This window comes from Staurois parvus, unplaced genomic scaffold (assembly GCF_062004578.1).
Source record: "Staurois parvus isolate SC_StPar_1 unplaced genomic scaffold, SC_StPar_1.0 ptg001130l, whole genome shotgun sequence".
NCBI lineage: Eukaryota > Metazoa > Chordata > Amphibia > Anura > Ranidae > Staurois > Staurois parvus.
In genome coordinates, this window is record NW_028318926.1 from 916,701 (window position 1) to 935,756 (window position 19,056).

Genomic DNA, 19,056 nt, shown 5'->3' on the forward strand with positions numbered 1-19,056 from the left:
GTGTTTTGTTCTTTGTAGGCCTCATTCCGTTTTCGGTAAACAGTAGAATGATGTGCTTTACCGAAAAGCTCTATCTTGGTCTCATCTGTCCACAAGACGTTTTCCCAGAAGGCTTTTGGCTTACTCAAGTACATTTTGGCAAACTGTAGTCTTGCTTTTTTATGTCTCTGTGTCAGCAGTGGGGTCCTCCTGGGTCTCCTGCCATAGCGTTTCATTTCATTTAAATGTCGACGGATAGTTCGCGCTGACACTGATGCTCCCTGAGCCTGCAGGACAGCTTGAATGTCTTTGGAACATGTTTGGGGCTGCTTATCCACCATCCGGACTATTCTGCGTTGCAATCTTTCATCAATTTTCCTCATCCGTCCACGACCAGGGAGATTAGCTACAGTGCCATGGGTTGCAAACTTCTTGATAATGTTGCGCACTGTGGACAAAGGCAAATCTAGTTCTCTGGAGATGGACTTGTAACCTTGAGATTGTTGATATTTTGCCACAATTTTGGTTCTCAGGTCCTCAGACAGTTCTCGTCTCCTCTTTCTGTTGTCCATGCTTAGTGTGGCACAGACAGACACACAATGCAAAGGTTAAGTGAACGTCTCTCCTTTTTATCTGCTTTCAGGTGTGATTTCTATATTGCCCACACCTGTTACTTGCCCCAGGTGAGTTTACAGGAGCATCACATGCTTGTAACATTCTTATTTATCCGCAGTTGTGAAAGGGTGCCAATACTTTTGTCCAGCCCATTTTTGGAGGTTTGTGTGACATTATGTCGAATTTGCTTTCTTTCCTCCCTTTTTTTGTTTTGTCCCAATACACACAAAGGGAATAAACATGTGTATAGCAAAACATGTGTTAATGCAATACGTTTCGTGAGAAATACATGATTTCCTGGAGAAATATCAAGGGTGCCAACAATTTCGGCCATGACTGTATATATACGTGAGTTTGCACAGCCTTGCCTCCCTGTAGCAGTACTTCTGCTATATGGTGGATGGCAAGTGGTTAATCTGATAACATCTCAAAATGTTTTGCAGTTTAATTTCTTATAATATTAGTATCTTTTTACATTTTGGGGATTATTTGCTAATTAAAAATAGACTGTGCACTTTGCAAGTGCACATGCTGCAGAGCTTAGAAAATGAGGTGAAGTTCCCTTTACAATGAATACCGCTTGCACATGATTGGATGATGGGCAGCACAGTGGCTAAATGGTTACCACTTCCACCTGGCAGTACTAGGGTCGTTGGTTCGAATCCCAACCACGGCACCTCCTGCCTGGAGTTTGCATGTTCTTCCTTTGCCTGCGTGGGTTTCCTCCGGGTACTCTGGTTTCCTCCTACACTCCAAAGACATGCTGGTAGGTGAATTGGATCCTGTCTAAATTGGCCCTAGTATGTGTATGTATGAATGTAAGTTAGGGACCTTAAATTGTACATCCCTTGAGGGTTAGGGACTGATGTGAATGTACAATATATATATGTAAATTGATGGTGCTATATAAGTACCTGAAATAAATAAATGATAGAAATCAGCAAATCTTCCCCTCATTTACTAAGCTCTGGAACAACTGTAATTGCAAAGTGCACAGCCTATTTGCCTTTAGTAAATAAACCCCTATGTGTCTTTAGAACCACCAGCTTTAATTGTTTCCTTTTGACTTTTTATAAAGGACCCACCAAAGCTTTATCCTCCGATACCAGCTGAAAAGCGGAAGCCTGTCCGTGTACTTTCTTTGTTCGATGGCATTGCTACAGGTGAGTTGACCCATCATCATGTGAAGCATCAATTTTCCAGGTCAGGTGTCCCGTCGTCATCAACTGCGGCTTACCTTTCATCTGTCCAATCTTCCCATCAGGTCTATTGGTGCTAAAGGATCTTGGGATCCAGGTAGATCGGTACATTGCCTCCGAGGTGTGCGAAGACTCCATCACAGTGGGGATGGTGCGTCATCAGGGCAAGATAATGTATGTGGGAGATGTACGCAACATCACCCGTAAGCATGTGAGTTACAGCTGCCTAACCTGACATTCATATCATTTATGTAGGAAATAAAATAACCAGGGCCTCATTCCTAGAATCCAGCTGGATTTTATTTTTAAAAGCCTCTAGGAATACACTATGAAGAAGGGGGACAGGCATGTCAGTGTTGGATTTGTAGCATTCAATAGGTAGGCTATTATGGACTGGTGTCTTACCGGGAGAGAAAGTAATGTTTTCATCTATTTCCTTTTGAGTAATTGGATTGTCTAAAGGTGATTTTTGCTCCTGGGAAAGCTGAGGGAGAGTAGCGGAGTAAAGACGGAATTGAGGGCAACTTTAAAGATGGGAGTATCAGTATAAAATTGGCCATAAAATTGAGGAGTCAAGCCGTGAGAAGAACGCCGGAGCTTCCCTATTCTTCACACTATGCCCGGCTAAGAGAGAAGATTTTAATACCTTTTATTAAATCGTGTCTGCTTCATATAGTTGCAGTGACTGATGTGCTGCTACAAGGGCAATGTGGTCACGGGGAGAAGGGTCATTCATGATTATCTCATGGGACTGACTCCAATCTTATCTCCAAAGATGACCTTTCAGTTCAGCAGGATGTTCTACACGTTGCAAGGTTACAATGGGCAGCACAGTGGCTAAATGGTTAGCACTTCTGCCTGGCAGTACTAGGGTCGTTGGCTCGAATCCCAACCATGGCACCACCTGCCTGGAGTTTGCATGTTCTCCCTGTGCCTGCGTTGGTTTTCTCCGGGTACTTCAGTTTCCTCCCACCCTCCATAGACATGCTGGTAGGTGAATTGGATCCTGTCTAAATTGTCCCTAGTATGTGCATGTATGAATGTAAGTTAGGGACTTTAGATTGTACACCCCTTGAGGGTTAGGGACTGATGTGACTGTACAATATATATATAAAATGCTGTGTAAAATTGACAGCACTATATAAGTACCTGAAATAAATAAATAAATGTTACCAGTAAATGATCCCCTAGTGACCTCCTTAAATGCATCATAGGAGAAATAGAGATTTGGGAATTGTGTTCCCAACATACTTTCATTCATATACAGGCATTTGTAGTATTCAGAAGGTTGTGCAAGTTGTCCATCTTATGAAAACCACGCCCCAAAATTTTCCATACTTGAAAAGTTTGAAATATATTTTATTTCTTAAAAGAATGAGCCTTAAATATATTTTTTAGATTTGAATAGAGTGGAGAAGGAAGAGAGCCTCTGCCTGTTTTTTTTTTCTGTGGTCTGTGACCCCTGCTGTAGAGATTTCATTCACTTCCTGTCAGGACAGAAAGTGGTGAGAAATCACTGCAAGCAGAATGTAACAAAACATTTCTTTTTTTTTTTTTTTTTAAGAAAAAATATAGCTGTTTCTAAGAAATGTTTTGTTCAGGTGACATTAGTATGTCATATACAGATTGGGGAATTGACTAAGCTTCCTGTGCTACTACAATGGCATAGGAAATGGTCAGGAGCGGCATGCGCCACATTAACTGAGCAAAAAGACTTCTTTAGGGTCTATCTGCACCACCCACGCCAGTTTCTATTTTAGCATGAAATAGAAACTAGCACATGTCTGCCTCTAATGAACAGAGGGAATATGGCAGTTTTCCATATAGAAATCTGTTGCCGTTTCCCAACAGGTGTAACTTCGTTGTACAGGATGTGAGCTGATAGCAGGCAGCTCACAACCCTCTCTCTGCTTGTGCAGTGATTACAGTACACAAGCAGAGCCTGCAGGATTAACAACTTCTTCCTCCCTCCAGCTCTGAGCAGAGTGGGAGGCGGGGATGGCAGAGAGATCAGAGCATGCAGGTCCAGCTCTCCTGTTCTCCGTGCTTCTTTTCAGAACAGAGAGCTGATTGCTCCTAACAAATGGGATTGAACCTCTTTTGTTAATTAGGAGCAGAATATGCTCCATTTTTATGTTTAGGAGACTATTGCAAGCTTGTAATTGCATAATTCACCCCAGAGAGTAAATCATCATAATAGGGACACAGACAGCAAAAATTACTTGTATCTGACTATTCTCCCTGGAGTAAGTTGTACACTATATGGCAAAACGTGTGTGTCCCCTCCTCCAAATGATTGAGTTCAGCTGTCTCTATTAAAGGTTACTATTAATGCTACAACAAAAAAATGGAGACACTACCTGATTTGCGGTTGTGAAGGTGACGACATGTTTGGCATTGAAAGCAGAAGCAATGTAACATTCTTTTGCTTCCGCTGTGTGATGAGACACCTAGCTAACAGGTGGTAGGCCTTACTTTCCTCATTCACTATGTGCGCTGCTAGCAATACGGAGTCATGTCAGAGCTTACCGAGTTTCAAAGAGGACAAATTGTTGGTGCCTCTGTGACTGAAGTTTCCAATTTATTTGCCTTGTCGTGAGGTCCAGGATCAAAGGTGATGACGACAGATACAGTTTCCGGGAAAACGTTGTCTGGTAATCATAAGCGCGGTCGACATGATCAACTGACTGAAAGAGACAAAAGAACATGGCTCAGGATTGTGACCCGGAATAAGAAAACAACTGCTGCAAAATTGACTGCAGAGCTCAATCTCAGTCTTGTGAAGACTGTCGAGTCCTGTGAAGACTGAGATTGAGCTCTGCAGTCACTTTTGCAGCAGTTGTTTTCTTATTCCGGGTCACAATCCTGTGCAATGTCCTTTTGTCTCTTCCTGTCAGCTGACCATATGGACCGTGCTTATGCTTACCAGACAACGTTTTCCTGGAGAACAAAAGCAGACAAGGGCGCACTCTTATCGTGCATTACCGTGGTAAACCACATATTTATTGTGTAGACAAATAGATGTATACTCACAAACCAAAGGAAATTAAAAGCGATTGGTAGTCCGCAAAGACAGTCAATAATGCTGTGTCCTTAATAGGGATAAGCTGACACGTTTCGGGAGACAAACCCCCTTCCTCAGAGCTAAAATGTATGCCTGCTGGTCCCAAGCTTATATACCAAAGAATGTCAGAGAGAAAGGAAAAAAGGCCCTCCCACCCACTCCCAACGGCCCAATCCCAGAGAGGGCTGACCTGCTAACAGAAAAAAACCCCACAATAGTACATATAAAACGTATACATAAATAAAGAAAAAAAAATTTTGCACAAAGAGGCCAATACAATGCATACAATATATATATATATATATATATATATATATATATATATATATATATATATATATATATATATACGGAGACCACATAAGTTACCAACCAAACCACTAACAAGCAAATCATTCGTAAAATGTACTTACATGTCACCCCAAAAGTGAGTTGGCATAACTCTTGATGAATTGTCCTCATCTCAGTAGGAACTGTCCCCATAGGAAGGCATCAAGGCAACAATGTGCAATATAGATGCATAACTGCAATAACAGTGACCAAACAGATTTTTCCTTTTTCTTTTTTCCTTTCTCTCTGACATTCTTTGTATATAAACTTGAGACCAGCAGGCATACATTTTAACTCTGAGGAAGGGGGTTCATCTCCCAAAACGCATCAGCTTATCCCTATTAACCTCTTGCTGTCCGCCTGCTGTTTATAAACGGCAGGGCAGTGGCAGTCCAGGGGTGGGTTGCCGTTCATAAACGGCACCCGCCTTTTCTAGCTGGGCGTGCTCCCTGGGAGCGCGCAGCACCACGATCCGGGGCCCGCTGTATCCTCCGGACACACTGATCGTCGGACGGGACCTCTGTACGAGGTCCCGATCATGTGATCACTGATTGGCCAATCAGTGATCACATGCAAAGTAGTAAGCAAGATGTCACTTGTGACATCATTGCTTACTACGTGTGAAATCTGTGAATGATCACAGAGGTCACATGGTACAAGGCTATTCACAACAGCCTTGTACCATGTGACAAGCTGTGACCAGTCACAGCTCACTCAGTACTTCTCAATGACTGCAAGAATGCAGACAGAGAGAAAGAGAAATGATTGCTTTTACATCCTATATGGGTGTAAAAGCAATCGGTGTAAAAAAAAAAAAAAAAAAATCTTCATCACCCTCCACAAGTAGTACAGTGTCACCATGGTGACACTGTACTGCTAGGGTGACAGTATGTAAAAAAAAAAAAATATAAAAAAATAAAATAAAAATGTAAAAAAAAATGTTTAAAATTTATAATTTTTGGTTATAAACCAATTTGGATTTTTTTTTTTACTAAAAAAATAACAGAATAAATGTTGGCCAAGATTTATGATGAAATATTATTTATTTGCAAAATTTTATTTAAAAAAACACTTTTTTTCAAAATTTTTGGACTTTTGCATTTACATAGTAAAAAAAATAAAAATCCCAGCGGTGAATAAATACCACCAAAATAAAGCTTTATCTGTCTCAAAAAAATGGTAAAAAATTCATATGGGTGCAGTATTGCATGACCGCGCAATTGTCATTCAGTGTGATAGCGCTGAAAGCTGAAAATTGCCCTGGTCAGGTAGGGGGAAAAAGTGTCCGGACTGGAAGTGGTTAAGGGCACAGCATTATTGACTGTCTTTGCGGACTACCAAATTGTTTTTAATTTCCTTTGGTTTGTGAGTATACATCTATTTGTCTACACAATAAATACGTGGTTTCCCATGGTAATGCGCGATGAGAGTGCGCCCTTGTCTGCTTTTGTTCACCAGTGTCCAGATTCCCCGATTTTTGAAGGGCAGCACCTCTTCGTTTGGCATTCAGAATTCTCTTTGGTCTGCATGAGGATTTGAGCGCTGGTTTCATTTGTTTGTCTTTGGATTGCAACGTTTTCCTGGAAACTGTATCTGTCGTCATCACCTTTTGATACTGGACCTCGTGACACGGCAAATAAATTGGCGACTTCAGTCACAGAGGCACCAGCTAAGCAGCACCAACAATTTTCCCTTTTTGAAGCTCTGTAAGCTCTGACATGACTCCGTATTACTAGCAGGGCATATAATGAATGACCAAAGTAAGGCTTCCAACCTGTTAGCTAGGTGTCTCATCACACAGTGGAAGCAAAAGAATGTTAGGGCTCTTTTTGATGGACGTTCCGGTTGGGTCCACCTGCCCTTTTTTCAGGTAGACCCAATCGGAACCTCCATTCTCCTCTATGGAGTGGCAGGTGAAAACGGACAGACATCTGGTCAGCCAAAAAGGGACAGATGGGGATCTAATTCCCCTTCCATCCGGTGGATCTGGATGGATGAAATCGGACAGGCGGTCCGTTTTCATCTGACCGCCCTTTGAGGAGATCGAGCAGCTCTGTGTCTGTTCTGCAGCAGCGGAGCGGACACAGAGCTGTCATCCGCTTGATCAGCGGGGATCAGCAGAGAGATCCCCCGCTGAGCAAACGGATCCGCTAAACAGGTCTACCCGCTTTCAATGCCAAACATGTCACTTTCACACCCGCTAATCATGTAGCGTTTCCAATTTTTTGTCCAACCTCTGTACAAGGACATTTTTGACAACTGTGCTCTTCCAACCTGACGGCACCAATTTGGTGAATGTCCTTTTCTGTTCCAGCATGACAGTGTCCCTGTGTACAAAGCCACCAAAGACATGGTTTGGTGTGGAGGAACACCCGAGTCCTGTCAACAACTGGAATGGGAGACAGATCTTCTCATCAGTACTTGACCTCACAGACCAAAACCCCAGAAGAGTAAAGGCTGTTTTAGCTGTATATGTGTGTGAGGGGGAAGTGGGTTTGGATTGGGATGTCCAAGTAGCTCAAAACGGCATGATGCTCAGGTGTCCACAAACGTTAGTCCCTGCATTTGTTTTGATATGTTTGTGTGCTCTGCAGGGATTGTCCTTCATTTGGTATTAATTCTTTCTCTCTTTCTGTTGCCAGATTCAGGAATGGGGTCCATTTGACTTAGTGATTGGGGGAAGCCCGTGTAACGATCTTTCCATCGTGAACCCAGCTCGGAAAGGTCTGTTCGGTATGTGGTGCTCAGTGCTGCTGAGTGAGGGGTATAGCTTAGAGATTGAGGAATGCATGGGGCTTACAGGAACAGACAATACACTTTGGGGTTTATTTACTAAAGCTGGGTCACTCAGAATCTCACGCACTTCTGCATGGAAACCAATCAGCTTACAGGTTTTATTGCTAAAGCTTCATTGAACAAGTTGAGGTTAGAAGCTGATTGGCTCCCATTCACCGCTTCACCAAGATCTGAGTGAACCAGCTTTAGGCTAGGTTCACATCTGTGCGGGTGGTGCTGCTGCGGGTCCACACAAAAATCAGTGCAGCTGCACCACCCGCACAGAGGAATGCGGACCCGCGGGTGGGTGTCACGCACTGGAAATTGCAACCGTACTGGGAACCGAGGTTCCAAATTAATGGGCCCTGGTGCCTGCACACAACGTGGCCCGCAGGAACACGGAGATGTGAACCTAGCTTTACGCTAGGTTCAAACCTATGCAATTTGTGTTTGATTTTGTTTCTGCAGTGCGTTTTGCGTTTTTGCACATGAGCTTTTGTCACTTTTCTGATGCGTTTTTTTTTTCCCGACTTTTTGCTCTGCAAATTAAAATGCATCAAAAATGCATTACATGCATTTATGCAGCGTCTCCATTGAAGTCTATTGAACCAAAACAAAACTTTTTGTGTTTAACCGTTTCAATACCGTGCAATTTTACACCTTCCTGCCCAGGCTAGTTTTCACAGTTCAGCGCTCTCACACTTTGAATGACAATTGCGCGGTCATACAACATTGTACCCAAACTAAAATTTTATCATTTTCTTCACACAACTAGAGCTTTCTTTTGGTGGTATTTAATCACCGCTGGGGTTTTTATTTTTTGCTAAATTAACAAAAAAAGACCAAAAATTTTGAAAAAAAACCACATTTTTCTTTGTTTCTGTTATAAAAGTTTACAAATAAATAATTGTTCTTCATAAATTTAGGCCGAGATGTATTCTGCTACATGTCTTTGGTGAAAATAACCCAAATTAGGATGTATTTTTTAGTTTGTAGGAAAGTTATAGAGTTCACAAACTATGGTATAGATCTGAATATTGATCAATCCTGAAGTACTGACGGCCAATCTAATTTCTTGAGGTCCAAGAATGTCAGAACAGTACAGATATCCCCCAAATGTCAGAACAGTACAGATATCCCCCAAATGTCAGAACAGTACAGATATCCCCCAAATGTCAGAACGGTACAGATATCCCCCAAATGTCAGGACAGTACAGATATCCCCCAAATGACCCCTTTTTGCAGAGTAGACAGTCCGACGTACTTTATAAGAGGAATGGCGAGTTTTTTGAAGTTGTATTTTTTTTGTTAGAATTTTTCGGAAAATTAAAAAATTTAAAAAATTATTTTCACTATTTTTTTTTTTACATACTGTCACCAGTGCAGTACAGCGTCATCATATAACTGGCATGGCGGTGAACAGGGACACTGACTGGTGACAGTATGAAAAAAAAATATATATATATTTTTTTTTTATTTATTTTTTATTTTTTTATTATTTTTAATTTTTTATTTTATTTATTTTTTTTTTTTTAAAGATTTTTTTTCATATTTTACTATGACCAAAGTAGTACAATGTTACCATAGTAACATTGTACTACTTTGGGGAAGTGATCAGTATTTTTTTTTTTTACACAATTTGCTTATAGCAAAGAATTACTTTGCTATAAGCAAGCATTTACCTGAATGACATCGATTCATTCAGGGTTTTTTTTTTTTTGTGCTTAGCTGTGATTTGGTCACAGCTAATCACATGACATGTGCATGTGATTAGCTGTGACCATTCACAGCTAGGCAGTAGTATACAATGGATGGCATGAATGAAGCCATCCATTGTTTACAACTGTCATGTGACCTCCTGTGATTGGTCACAGCAGGTCACATGGTACCAGCAACGGGGGGCGGTACTCAGATCTGTCATCGGCCGTGTCCGAGGTACACGGCGGGTAACAGATCGCGCCGCTGCAAGGCTCTGCATTACCGCAAACTGCGCATGTGCACGCCAAATGGCGTGCACCCGGAATGCTGATGCGCTTTTGAAGCCGCCAAACGGCCATTGGCCGGGCGGCTAATGGTTAAAAAAGTCCTTGACCCTTTTAAAAAAATGGACCAGGTGAAAACACGCACATGTGAATCTAGACTTAAGGTGGGAATACACGATTAGAAAATCGACCGATCGGTCATCCGACGACTGAGAGGCGTTCGTTGATCAAAATCGTGGCCCACATTAACCAATCTAAAAAAAATCATTCGTCGGGCAATACGTAGTGTTGACATCTTCCGTACAAGTGGAAGTGATGAGGTGTGCATGTGACCTTGCAGCCACGTCCTTCCGGCCAGAACGAGCGATATACACAACAATGACCAGCAATGAGTATAATATCGTTTATTACATCATCTATATACATAAATAGTGATACATAAATATAATCTGCAGAATTCTGATTTCATCATCTCATTCCTTCCAATCTACTTTTACCATTTGGATTTTTTGTTTGTGTTTACAAAGATTCCTTGGACTTAAACATCCGGGTCATCTTCTGTTTTCTGCTCATGCGTGATAGCGCTTGATAGATTTTTTTTTTCGTACGACCGTCATACCACCGCATAGAAAATCGGTCGTTCGTATGCGAAACAACACATTTTTTCACTGTTGTTCAACCGGATTTTTTTCATTCACAACATTATTTAAAACATCCTGCTCATCAACGAAGAGAAAATCGTTCAATCAGTGGTTCCGTGAAATTGTTTGTACAATTTTCTTATCGTGTGTACGGGGCGTTAGTCTATGTTCAAACCTATGCAATTTGTGTTTGATTTTATTTCTGCAGTGTGCTTTGCGTTTTTGCACATGCGCTTTCCTTGCTTTTCTGATGCATTTGTTTTTTTTTTCCAACTTGTTGCTGGGCAGACTAAAACGCATCAAAAATGCACTACATGCGTTTATGCAGCGTCTCCATTGAAGTCTATTGAACCAAAACGTAACGTTTTGTGTTTAAAAAAAAGTCCTTGACCCTTTCCAAAAAACGGACCGGGTGAAAATGCGCAGATGTGAACCTAGACTTAGTAAACCTCCCCTTTCGGTAAATCTTCACAGATACCCTGCAATGTTTACCACTTACTCCAGTGAATTCACCCCTACTCCCCCCCTTTACTCACCTTCACTCTTCATTATTCCATTCACTACTGATAGCGAGGTACAACAGCCCTGTCAGCATCAGATTTGATCCTAGTTGAAACTTAGGCTGGCCATACACTATACAATTTTCTTGAGATTTTTGGTTTAGATTTACCAAAAACCATATAATAGGAGGCCGAACCTAACAACACTTTCAATTGTATCAAATTAGGCAGGCCCTTGCACTACATAGTTGAAGGTAAATCTAAAGGAAACTGGGCAGAAATTGGACAGAAAAATGTATAGTGTATGGCCAGCCTTACACAGGACTCACCCACTTACCCCATTAGATGGGCTGGTGCCTAAACGTCAAGTTCCTTCACTGTCACATAAGTTGAAGGGGAGGGAGTCGCATGCTCCCTCCCCAGAAGTACTGAATATTTCTCTTCACTCTTGGCTGCAAAAGGAGTAGCAAAGGGAAGGTCAATATAACAGTGTGTGGGGTCATCATTACAGTGCACCTGAAGGGGGTAGCTTGCTGACACAGCCAAGGATGCCATCTCCTTCCTCCCAGGGGCAGAGCTAGTTCTGGGATAGACCATGTGACCTGGTAATACTGCAGAGGTGGGCTTTGTTCTGGAACCAACACCACTTCCAGCAGTCAGACAGCCTTGGCCATCACAAATAACAGGCACACTTGCAGGTTTACTGGGCTGCCAGCAGCCAAATTGTGTTCCTGACAGTGAACTCAGCAGCATTGTAACATTGTTATTTTGGGTTGTTTTTTCTTTGTTACATATTTTTCTGTTCAGCAATTAAAATACAGAACTGTATTATTACTTTGTGATTCATTTTATTATTTTTATTATTATTATTGCTCTTTTAGGGGAATCCCAGACAGCCTATTGTGTTATAGGTGGAATTTCTTTGTATCAGACTAAAACTTTTCTTTTAATGGAACCCTGCCATTGCTGACATATTTTAATGCTAGTTCCCTGGCTGTCATGCCAGTCATTTGGCATTAGTGCTCTGCATCAATGACCTGTAACAAATAATGCAGATAAAGGGTCAGTGTCCATCAGAAGGCCTCCCTCCTAGATTGTAAGCTCCCAGGATCAGGGCCCTCTAATCCCTCTTGTATTGAACTGTATTGTTGCTGTATTGTCTCCCGTCATATTGTAAAGCGCTGAGCAAACTGTTGGTGCTATATAAATCCTGTATAATAATAATAATTAGTGCTCTGCATCAATGACCAGTAACAAATAATGCAGATAAAGGGTCAGTGTCCATCAGAAGGCCTCCCTCCTAGATTGTAAGCTCCCAGGATCAGGGCCCTCTAATCCCTCTTGTATTGAACTGTATTGTTGCTGTATTGTCTCCCGTCATATTGTAAAGCGCTGAGCAAACTGTTGGTGCTATATAAATCCTGTATAATAATAATAATTAGTGCTCTGCATCAATGACCTGTAACAAAAAATGCAGATAAGGGTCAGTGTCCATCAGAAGGCCTCCCTCCTAGATTGTAAGCTCCCAGGATCAGGACCTCCTATCCCTCTTGTATTGAACTGTATTGTTGCTGTATTGTCTCCTGTTATATTGTAAAGCGCTGAGCAAACTGTTGGCGCCATAAATCCTGTATAATAATAATAATTAGTGCTCTGCATCAATGACCTGTAACAAAAAATGCAGATAAGGGTCCATCAGAAGGCCGCTACATTAGTAAAAGGGTGAGAAATTACTAGCAGCTCCTCCTGTTCTAGTCTCAGCATCAAATCCAAGGTGACCAGACAAGCAGCCTGTCAGAGGAAGGTGAGCAATGACAGCCTATTTCCTCTATGACATGTTTACCTTAACCCCTTGCCTTCCAGAGGATTTCCCCCCTTCCTGGCCAGGCCATTTTTTGCGATACGGCGCTGCGTTACTGACAATTGCACGGTCATGCAATGCTGTACATACATTTATGTCCTTTTTCCCTTTCTTTTGGTGGTATTTGATCACCTCTGCGGTTTTTATTTTTTGCGCTATAAAAAAAAGAAACAATTTTTGTCTTTTTGCTGTAAAACATATCCAGTGAAAAAATTTGAAAAATAAAATTTCTTCTTAAATGTAGGCCACACGTGTTTGCTAAAAACAAAAATCCCAATACGTGTAAATTAATTGGTTTACATGAAAGTTATAGTGTTTACAATTTGCGGTATATATTCTGGGATTTTTATTTTATTTTTTTTATTAGTAATGGCGGTGATCACGACTTACTGGAGGACTGCGGTGTGCATTCTGACACTGGGGAGGGAACTGACTAACTGCCACTGACATACCCAGTGACACTAATACAGTGATCAGTGCTAATAAAAAGCACTGACACTGTACTAATGGCACTGGGCAGGAAGGGGTTAACATCTGCACAGCAGAGCAATACAAAGCAGCATGTTGGTGAGTGATCTGTGTTGTTTACATACAGACCTCTCCCGTCAGCTCGGCCGAGGATCGGGCACGCATGCAGGCCCCCTGCCCAGAAATGAAAATCGTGTATATATATATATTTATGTGATTTTGCACATCCCTGCCACCCTGTTGCAGTATCTCTGCTATAGAGCGGTCAGGAAGTGGTTAACAAAGCACATAAATAAAGGATTTCTTTATGCCTGGTATTTTAATTAAAGCAGACTCATACTTGGGTAACCTTACCTCTCACACAGTAGTTAGACAAATCAGCAGTGAGTGATACTGCACGGTGCGGATTGTGCAGTTGCTCGTTTACCCATGCGCACTAATTCTTCCATTGTATCGTGATGTGTGTCTGTCAGGAGGCCACCATATTGGTATAGGTGTGAGCTATCAACAGGCAGCTCTTCCTATCCCTATACCCTAACATCCCTTAATGACATTACTATTGTAAAGGGGGGGGGGGGATTTACACTTATGAATGCATCCAAACTCTAACTACATGGGGAATCCCTAGTGGGAGCTCCTGCAAAATGCTGCAAGTGGTAGCTCCATTGAAAGCAATGGGAGACTGCCGGTTCTTGCAGCTAATCATGACCACTCGCATGTAATCTATCATTCAGCGACCACATGTGAGTGATCAACCCTGGACGTAGGCAGTCTGTGTCTGGAGCTGATTTCTTGTGTGTAATGCACATGTAACTGCATGTAATCTGAGTGTGAATGCACCCTAATTAAGTGATCAGAGGCAGAAGTAGGCAGAATATACCCCTGGTGATGTAGAACCCCTGAATGGCCTCTGTGAGACTAGATGAACAGAGGGTGCCTGGCAGGGTCACATCATTTTACATACTGTACAATCACATCAGTCCTTGCTTACAAGGAGTGCACAATCTATAGTCCCTAACTCACATGCAAACATACACTCACATATACTAGGGCCAATTAAGACAAGAGCCAGGTAAACTACCAACATGTCTTTTGAGTGTGGGAGAAAAGTGGAGTATCCCCACATAAGTACAGGGATAGCATGCAAACTCCAAGCAGATAGTGTCTTGACCCATGTTCATACCAGGGACCATAGTGCTGCAAAGTAGAAGTGCTAACCACTAAGCCTGGATTTGTATGCTGAAAGCACATCTACTTATCGTTTTGTCACATCAATTTTACAGGAGCTTTAAAGTGTTACTAAACCCAGGACCGTGCATTCATTATATCTGGTCTCCCCAGTCCCTGCATTCACTATATCTTATCTCCCTGAACCCTGCATTCATTATATCCGGTCTCCCCGGACCCTGCATTCATTATATCTGGTCTCCCCGGACCCTGCATTCACTATATCTGGTCTCCCAGGACCCTGCATTCACTATATCCGGTCTCCCCGGACCCTGCATTCACTATATCTGGTCTCCCCGGACCCTGCATTCACTATATCCGCTCTCCCCGGACCCTGCATTCACTATATCCGGTCTCCCCGGACCCTGCATTCACTATATCCGCTCTCCCCGGACCCTGCATTCACTATATCCGGTCTCCCCGGACCCTGCATTCACTATATCCGGTCTCCCCGGACCCTGCATTCACTATATCTGGTCTCCCCGGACCCTGCATTCATTATATCTGGTCTCCCCGGACCCTGCATTCACTATATCTTGTCTCTCCGAACCCTGCATTCACTATATCTTGTCTTCCCGGACCCCGCATTCACTATATCTGGTCTCCCCGGACCCTGCATTCACTATATCTGGTCTCCCCGGACCCTGCATTCACTATATCTTGTCTTCCCAGACCTTGCATTCACTATATCTGGTCTCCCCGAACCCTGCATTCACTATATCTGGTCTCCCCGGACCCTGCATTCGCTATATCTGGTCTCCCCGGACCCTGCATTCACTATATCTTGTCTCCCCGAACCCTGCATTCACTATATCTGGTCTCCCCGGACCCTGCATTCACTATATCTTGTCTCCCTGAACCCTGCATTCATTATATCCGGTCTCCCCGGACCCTGCATTCATTATATCTGGTCTCCCCGGACCCTGCATTCACTATATCTGGTCTCCCAGGACCCTGCATTCACTATATCCGGTCTCCCCGGACCCTGCATTCACTATATCTGGTCTCCCCGGACCCTGCATTCACTATATCCGCTCTCCCCGGACCCTGCATTCACTATATCCGGTCTCCCCGGACCCTGCATTCACTATATCCGCTCTCCCCGGACCCTGCATTCACTATATCCGGTCTCCCCGGACCCTGCATTCACTATATCCGGTCTCCCCGGACCCTGCATTCACTATATCTGGTCTCCCCGGACCCTGCATTCATTATATCTGGTCTCCCAGGACCCTGCATTCACTATATCTTGTCTTCCCGGACCCTGCATTCACTATATCTGGTCTCCCCGGACCCTGCATTCATTATATCTGGTCTCCCCGGACCCTGCATTCACTATATCTGGTCTCTCTGGACCCTGCATTCATTATATCTGGTCTCCCCGGACCCTGCATTCACTATATCTGGTCTCCCCGGACCCTGCATTCACTATATCTGGTCTCTCTGGACCCTGCATTCACTATATCCAGTCTCCCCAGACCCTGCATTCACTATATCTGGTCTCCCCGGACCCTGCATTCTCTATATCTGGTCTCTCTGGACCCTGCATTCATTATATCTGGTCTCCCCGGACCCTGCATTCACTATATCTGGTCTCCCCGGACCCTGCATTCACTATATCTGGTCTCCCCGGACCCTGCATTCACTATATCTGGTCTCCCCGGACCCTGCATTCACTATATCTGGTCTCCCCGGACCCTGCATTCACTATATCTTGTCTCCCCGAACCCTGCATTCACTATATCTTGTCTTCCCGGACCCTGCATTCACTACATCTTGTCTCCCCAGACCCTGCATTCACTATATCTGGTCTCCCCGGACCCTGCATTCACTGTATCTGGTCTCTCTGGACCCTGCATTCATTATATCTGGTCTCCCTGGACCCTGCATTCACTATATCTGGTCTCCCCGGACCCTGCATTCACTATATCTGGTCTCCCCGGACCCTGCATTCACTATATCTGGTCTCCCCGGACCCTGCATTCACTATATCTGGTCTCCCCGGACCCTGCATTCACTATATCTGGTCTCCCCGGACCCTGCATTCACTATATCTTGTCTCCCCGAACCCTGCATTCACTATATCTTGTCTTCCCGGACCCTGCATTCACTACATCTTGTCTCCCCAGACCCTGCATTCACTATATCTGGTCTCCCCGGACCCTGCATTCACTATATCTGGTCTCCCCGGACCCTGCATTCACTATATCTGGTCTCTCTGGACCCTGCATTCACTATATCTGGTCTCCCCGGACCCAGCATTCACTATATCTGGTCTCTCTGGACCCTGCATTCACTATATCTGGTCTCCCCGGACCCTGCATTCACTATATCTGGTCTCCCCAGACTCTGCATTCACTATATCTGGTCTCCCCAGACTCTGCATTCACTATATCTGGTCTCCCCGGACCCTGCATTCACTATATCTGGTCTCCCCGGAACCTGCATTCATTATATCTGGTCTCCCCGGACTCTGCATTCACTATATCTGGTCTCCCACCGTACACAGAAAATGGAAATGCAATCATTGTAGTAAATATAAACTGCTAAATACCTTTTCTCATCAGCAGTATAGAGCAGTCTTGTGATTTCTATCAATGTCCGGCTGAGCACTGGCTAAAGCTTGTAGAAGGAGTTTTCATTCTCCTCTGACTGTATTTTGAGGCTGCTTGACCCATGACTCTGTCTGGACAGCACTGATTGGCCCTGTGCCGATCACATACACGCTCCCAAAGAAAAGAAAAAAAACTATAGCAATACACACCAAACTGAGCATGTGCAGAGTGCCTCCTAGGGGTCTGTACTATCAGCAAATGGATTGGGGAACAGTAAAAGAAAGGGAGGATCAGAGAGGACAGGATCAAACATCATTTTTACACTGTGGAGGATTAACCCCTTATGTTCCACAGGGAATATAACAAGCATGCTTTCATGTATATACAGACTGATTTTACTGTTGTGGGTTTAGTAACACTTTAACTATTACAGTAAGTTGACACGCTAAGGAGGAGATATAGATGAAATTCTGTAAGAAAACTGATACATCAGATAGTGGGACTTCTGGGCTGCCCACAGCCTCAAACATCCAACCCCCAATCCTCCCAGCCCTTACATCAAAAGATTGTTTCTGCTGAAGTCTTATGACCCAGCACTGTAGGATGTGACGCTGATATCTTAACCCCCCTGGCGGTATTCCCGAGTGTAGCTCGGGGTAAAGTTTTAGTACCACAAGCGGTAACCCCCCCCGAGCTACACTCGGGCTTACCATGCGGCTCTGCTCCGGGATCTGTTCTTGTCTTACCTTGCCCTGTGCTCCCGCGATGTCCCCCCTGCAGTGTCCCCTGTTATGTCCTCCTGCGGATGCCGGCATCTGTCTTCCAGGTTCCATCCCCTGCGAGCGTCGGGACATACGGGGATGGAACTGGCAGGAAATTTGAAAATGACAAAAATTGACATTCACTAAAATCACATAGTAAAACATTCCTGTATCAAACCATTTCACATACATTTTGGAATACCCTGCAGCGTTGCTCCGGGATCTCTTCTGCACTTACCTTGTCCTGCTTTCCCGCGATGTCCCCCCTGCAGTGTCCCCGGCCATCTCCTCCAGCCGATGCCGGCATCCGTCTTCCGGGTTCCGTCCCCTGCGACGTCGGGACGTACGGGGGACGGAATGGCGGGAAATTTGAAAATGTCAAAAAGTGACATTCACTGAATTCACTAAAATCACATAGTATTCCATTCCTGTATCAAACCATTTCACATACATTTTGTCCCGAGTGCTTTGTCCGGCGCCCTGCCTGCATTTTTACTGTTCTTTCTGCCTGGAAACTGAGAAACGTCCATGGCGTCCAAAAAGCGTCTCTTTATGTCAAAAGCGGTTTTAGACCGGCTAGAGAACAGCGATAGTAAATCAGAACCACTTGCAGAATTGAGTGATAATGATTTGTGGGGGAAATTCATCATCAGACACTGAAAACGATTCTGCGACTTTGCTCAGCGATGTGCAAACTTGGCGCTCTATTTCACATTTCAGTGTTTTTGGTTTGATTATATTATTGAATTAAATTTATTATATTATATTATTACTTTTTACAATTTTTTATTAAATTATAATTTATGATTTCATGTTTCAAATTTTAATGTTTACTAGACTCTTGTTTGGACAGATTTCAGTGAGTTATTCCTAAAAATTACAGCCTACAATAAAAAAAAATACATATTTCCATGCAAAAGAATGTACCGCTTTGAGCACAGAAATACTGACATAATCAGACCGCTAGGGAGGTTAAGACTGCCAAATGGCTGCAGTGGGCAAAGCTTTTGTAAAATACAGATTGGTTGCCTGCGTTTACTTGTTACGTGTAGCAGGTGGGTGACAGGGTCCCTTTAAGTACAGGTCTATTTCACTACCA

General features: G+C 43.4%; 1 protein-coding gene across 1 annotated transcript in view; it reads left to right on the top strand.

The window, feature by feature from the left end:
* Positions 1 to 19,056, top strand: part of LOC149439394 (DNA (cytosine-5)-methyltransferase 3A-like) — a 449,390-nt gene that overhangs the window by 415,069 nt on the left and 15,265 nt on the right. The window contains exons 16-18 of the mRNA XM_089659024.1: positions 1,673 to 1,757; positions 1,859 to 2,004; positions 7,830 to 7,920. Of these exons, the coding sequence (XP_089515150.1) occupies positions 1,673 to 1,757; positions 1,859 to 2,004; positions 7,830 to 7,920 (322 nt within the window). The remainder of the gene's footprint in view (positions 1 to 1,672; positions 1,758 to 1,858; positions 2,005 to 7,829; positions 7,921 to 19,056) is intronic.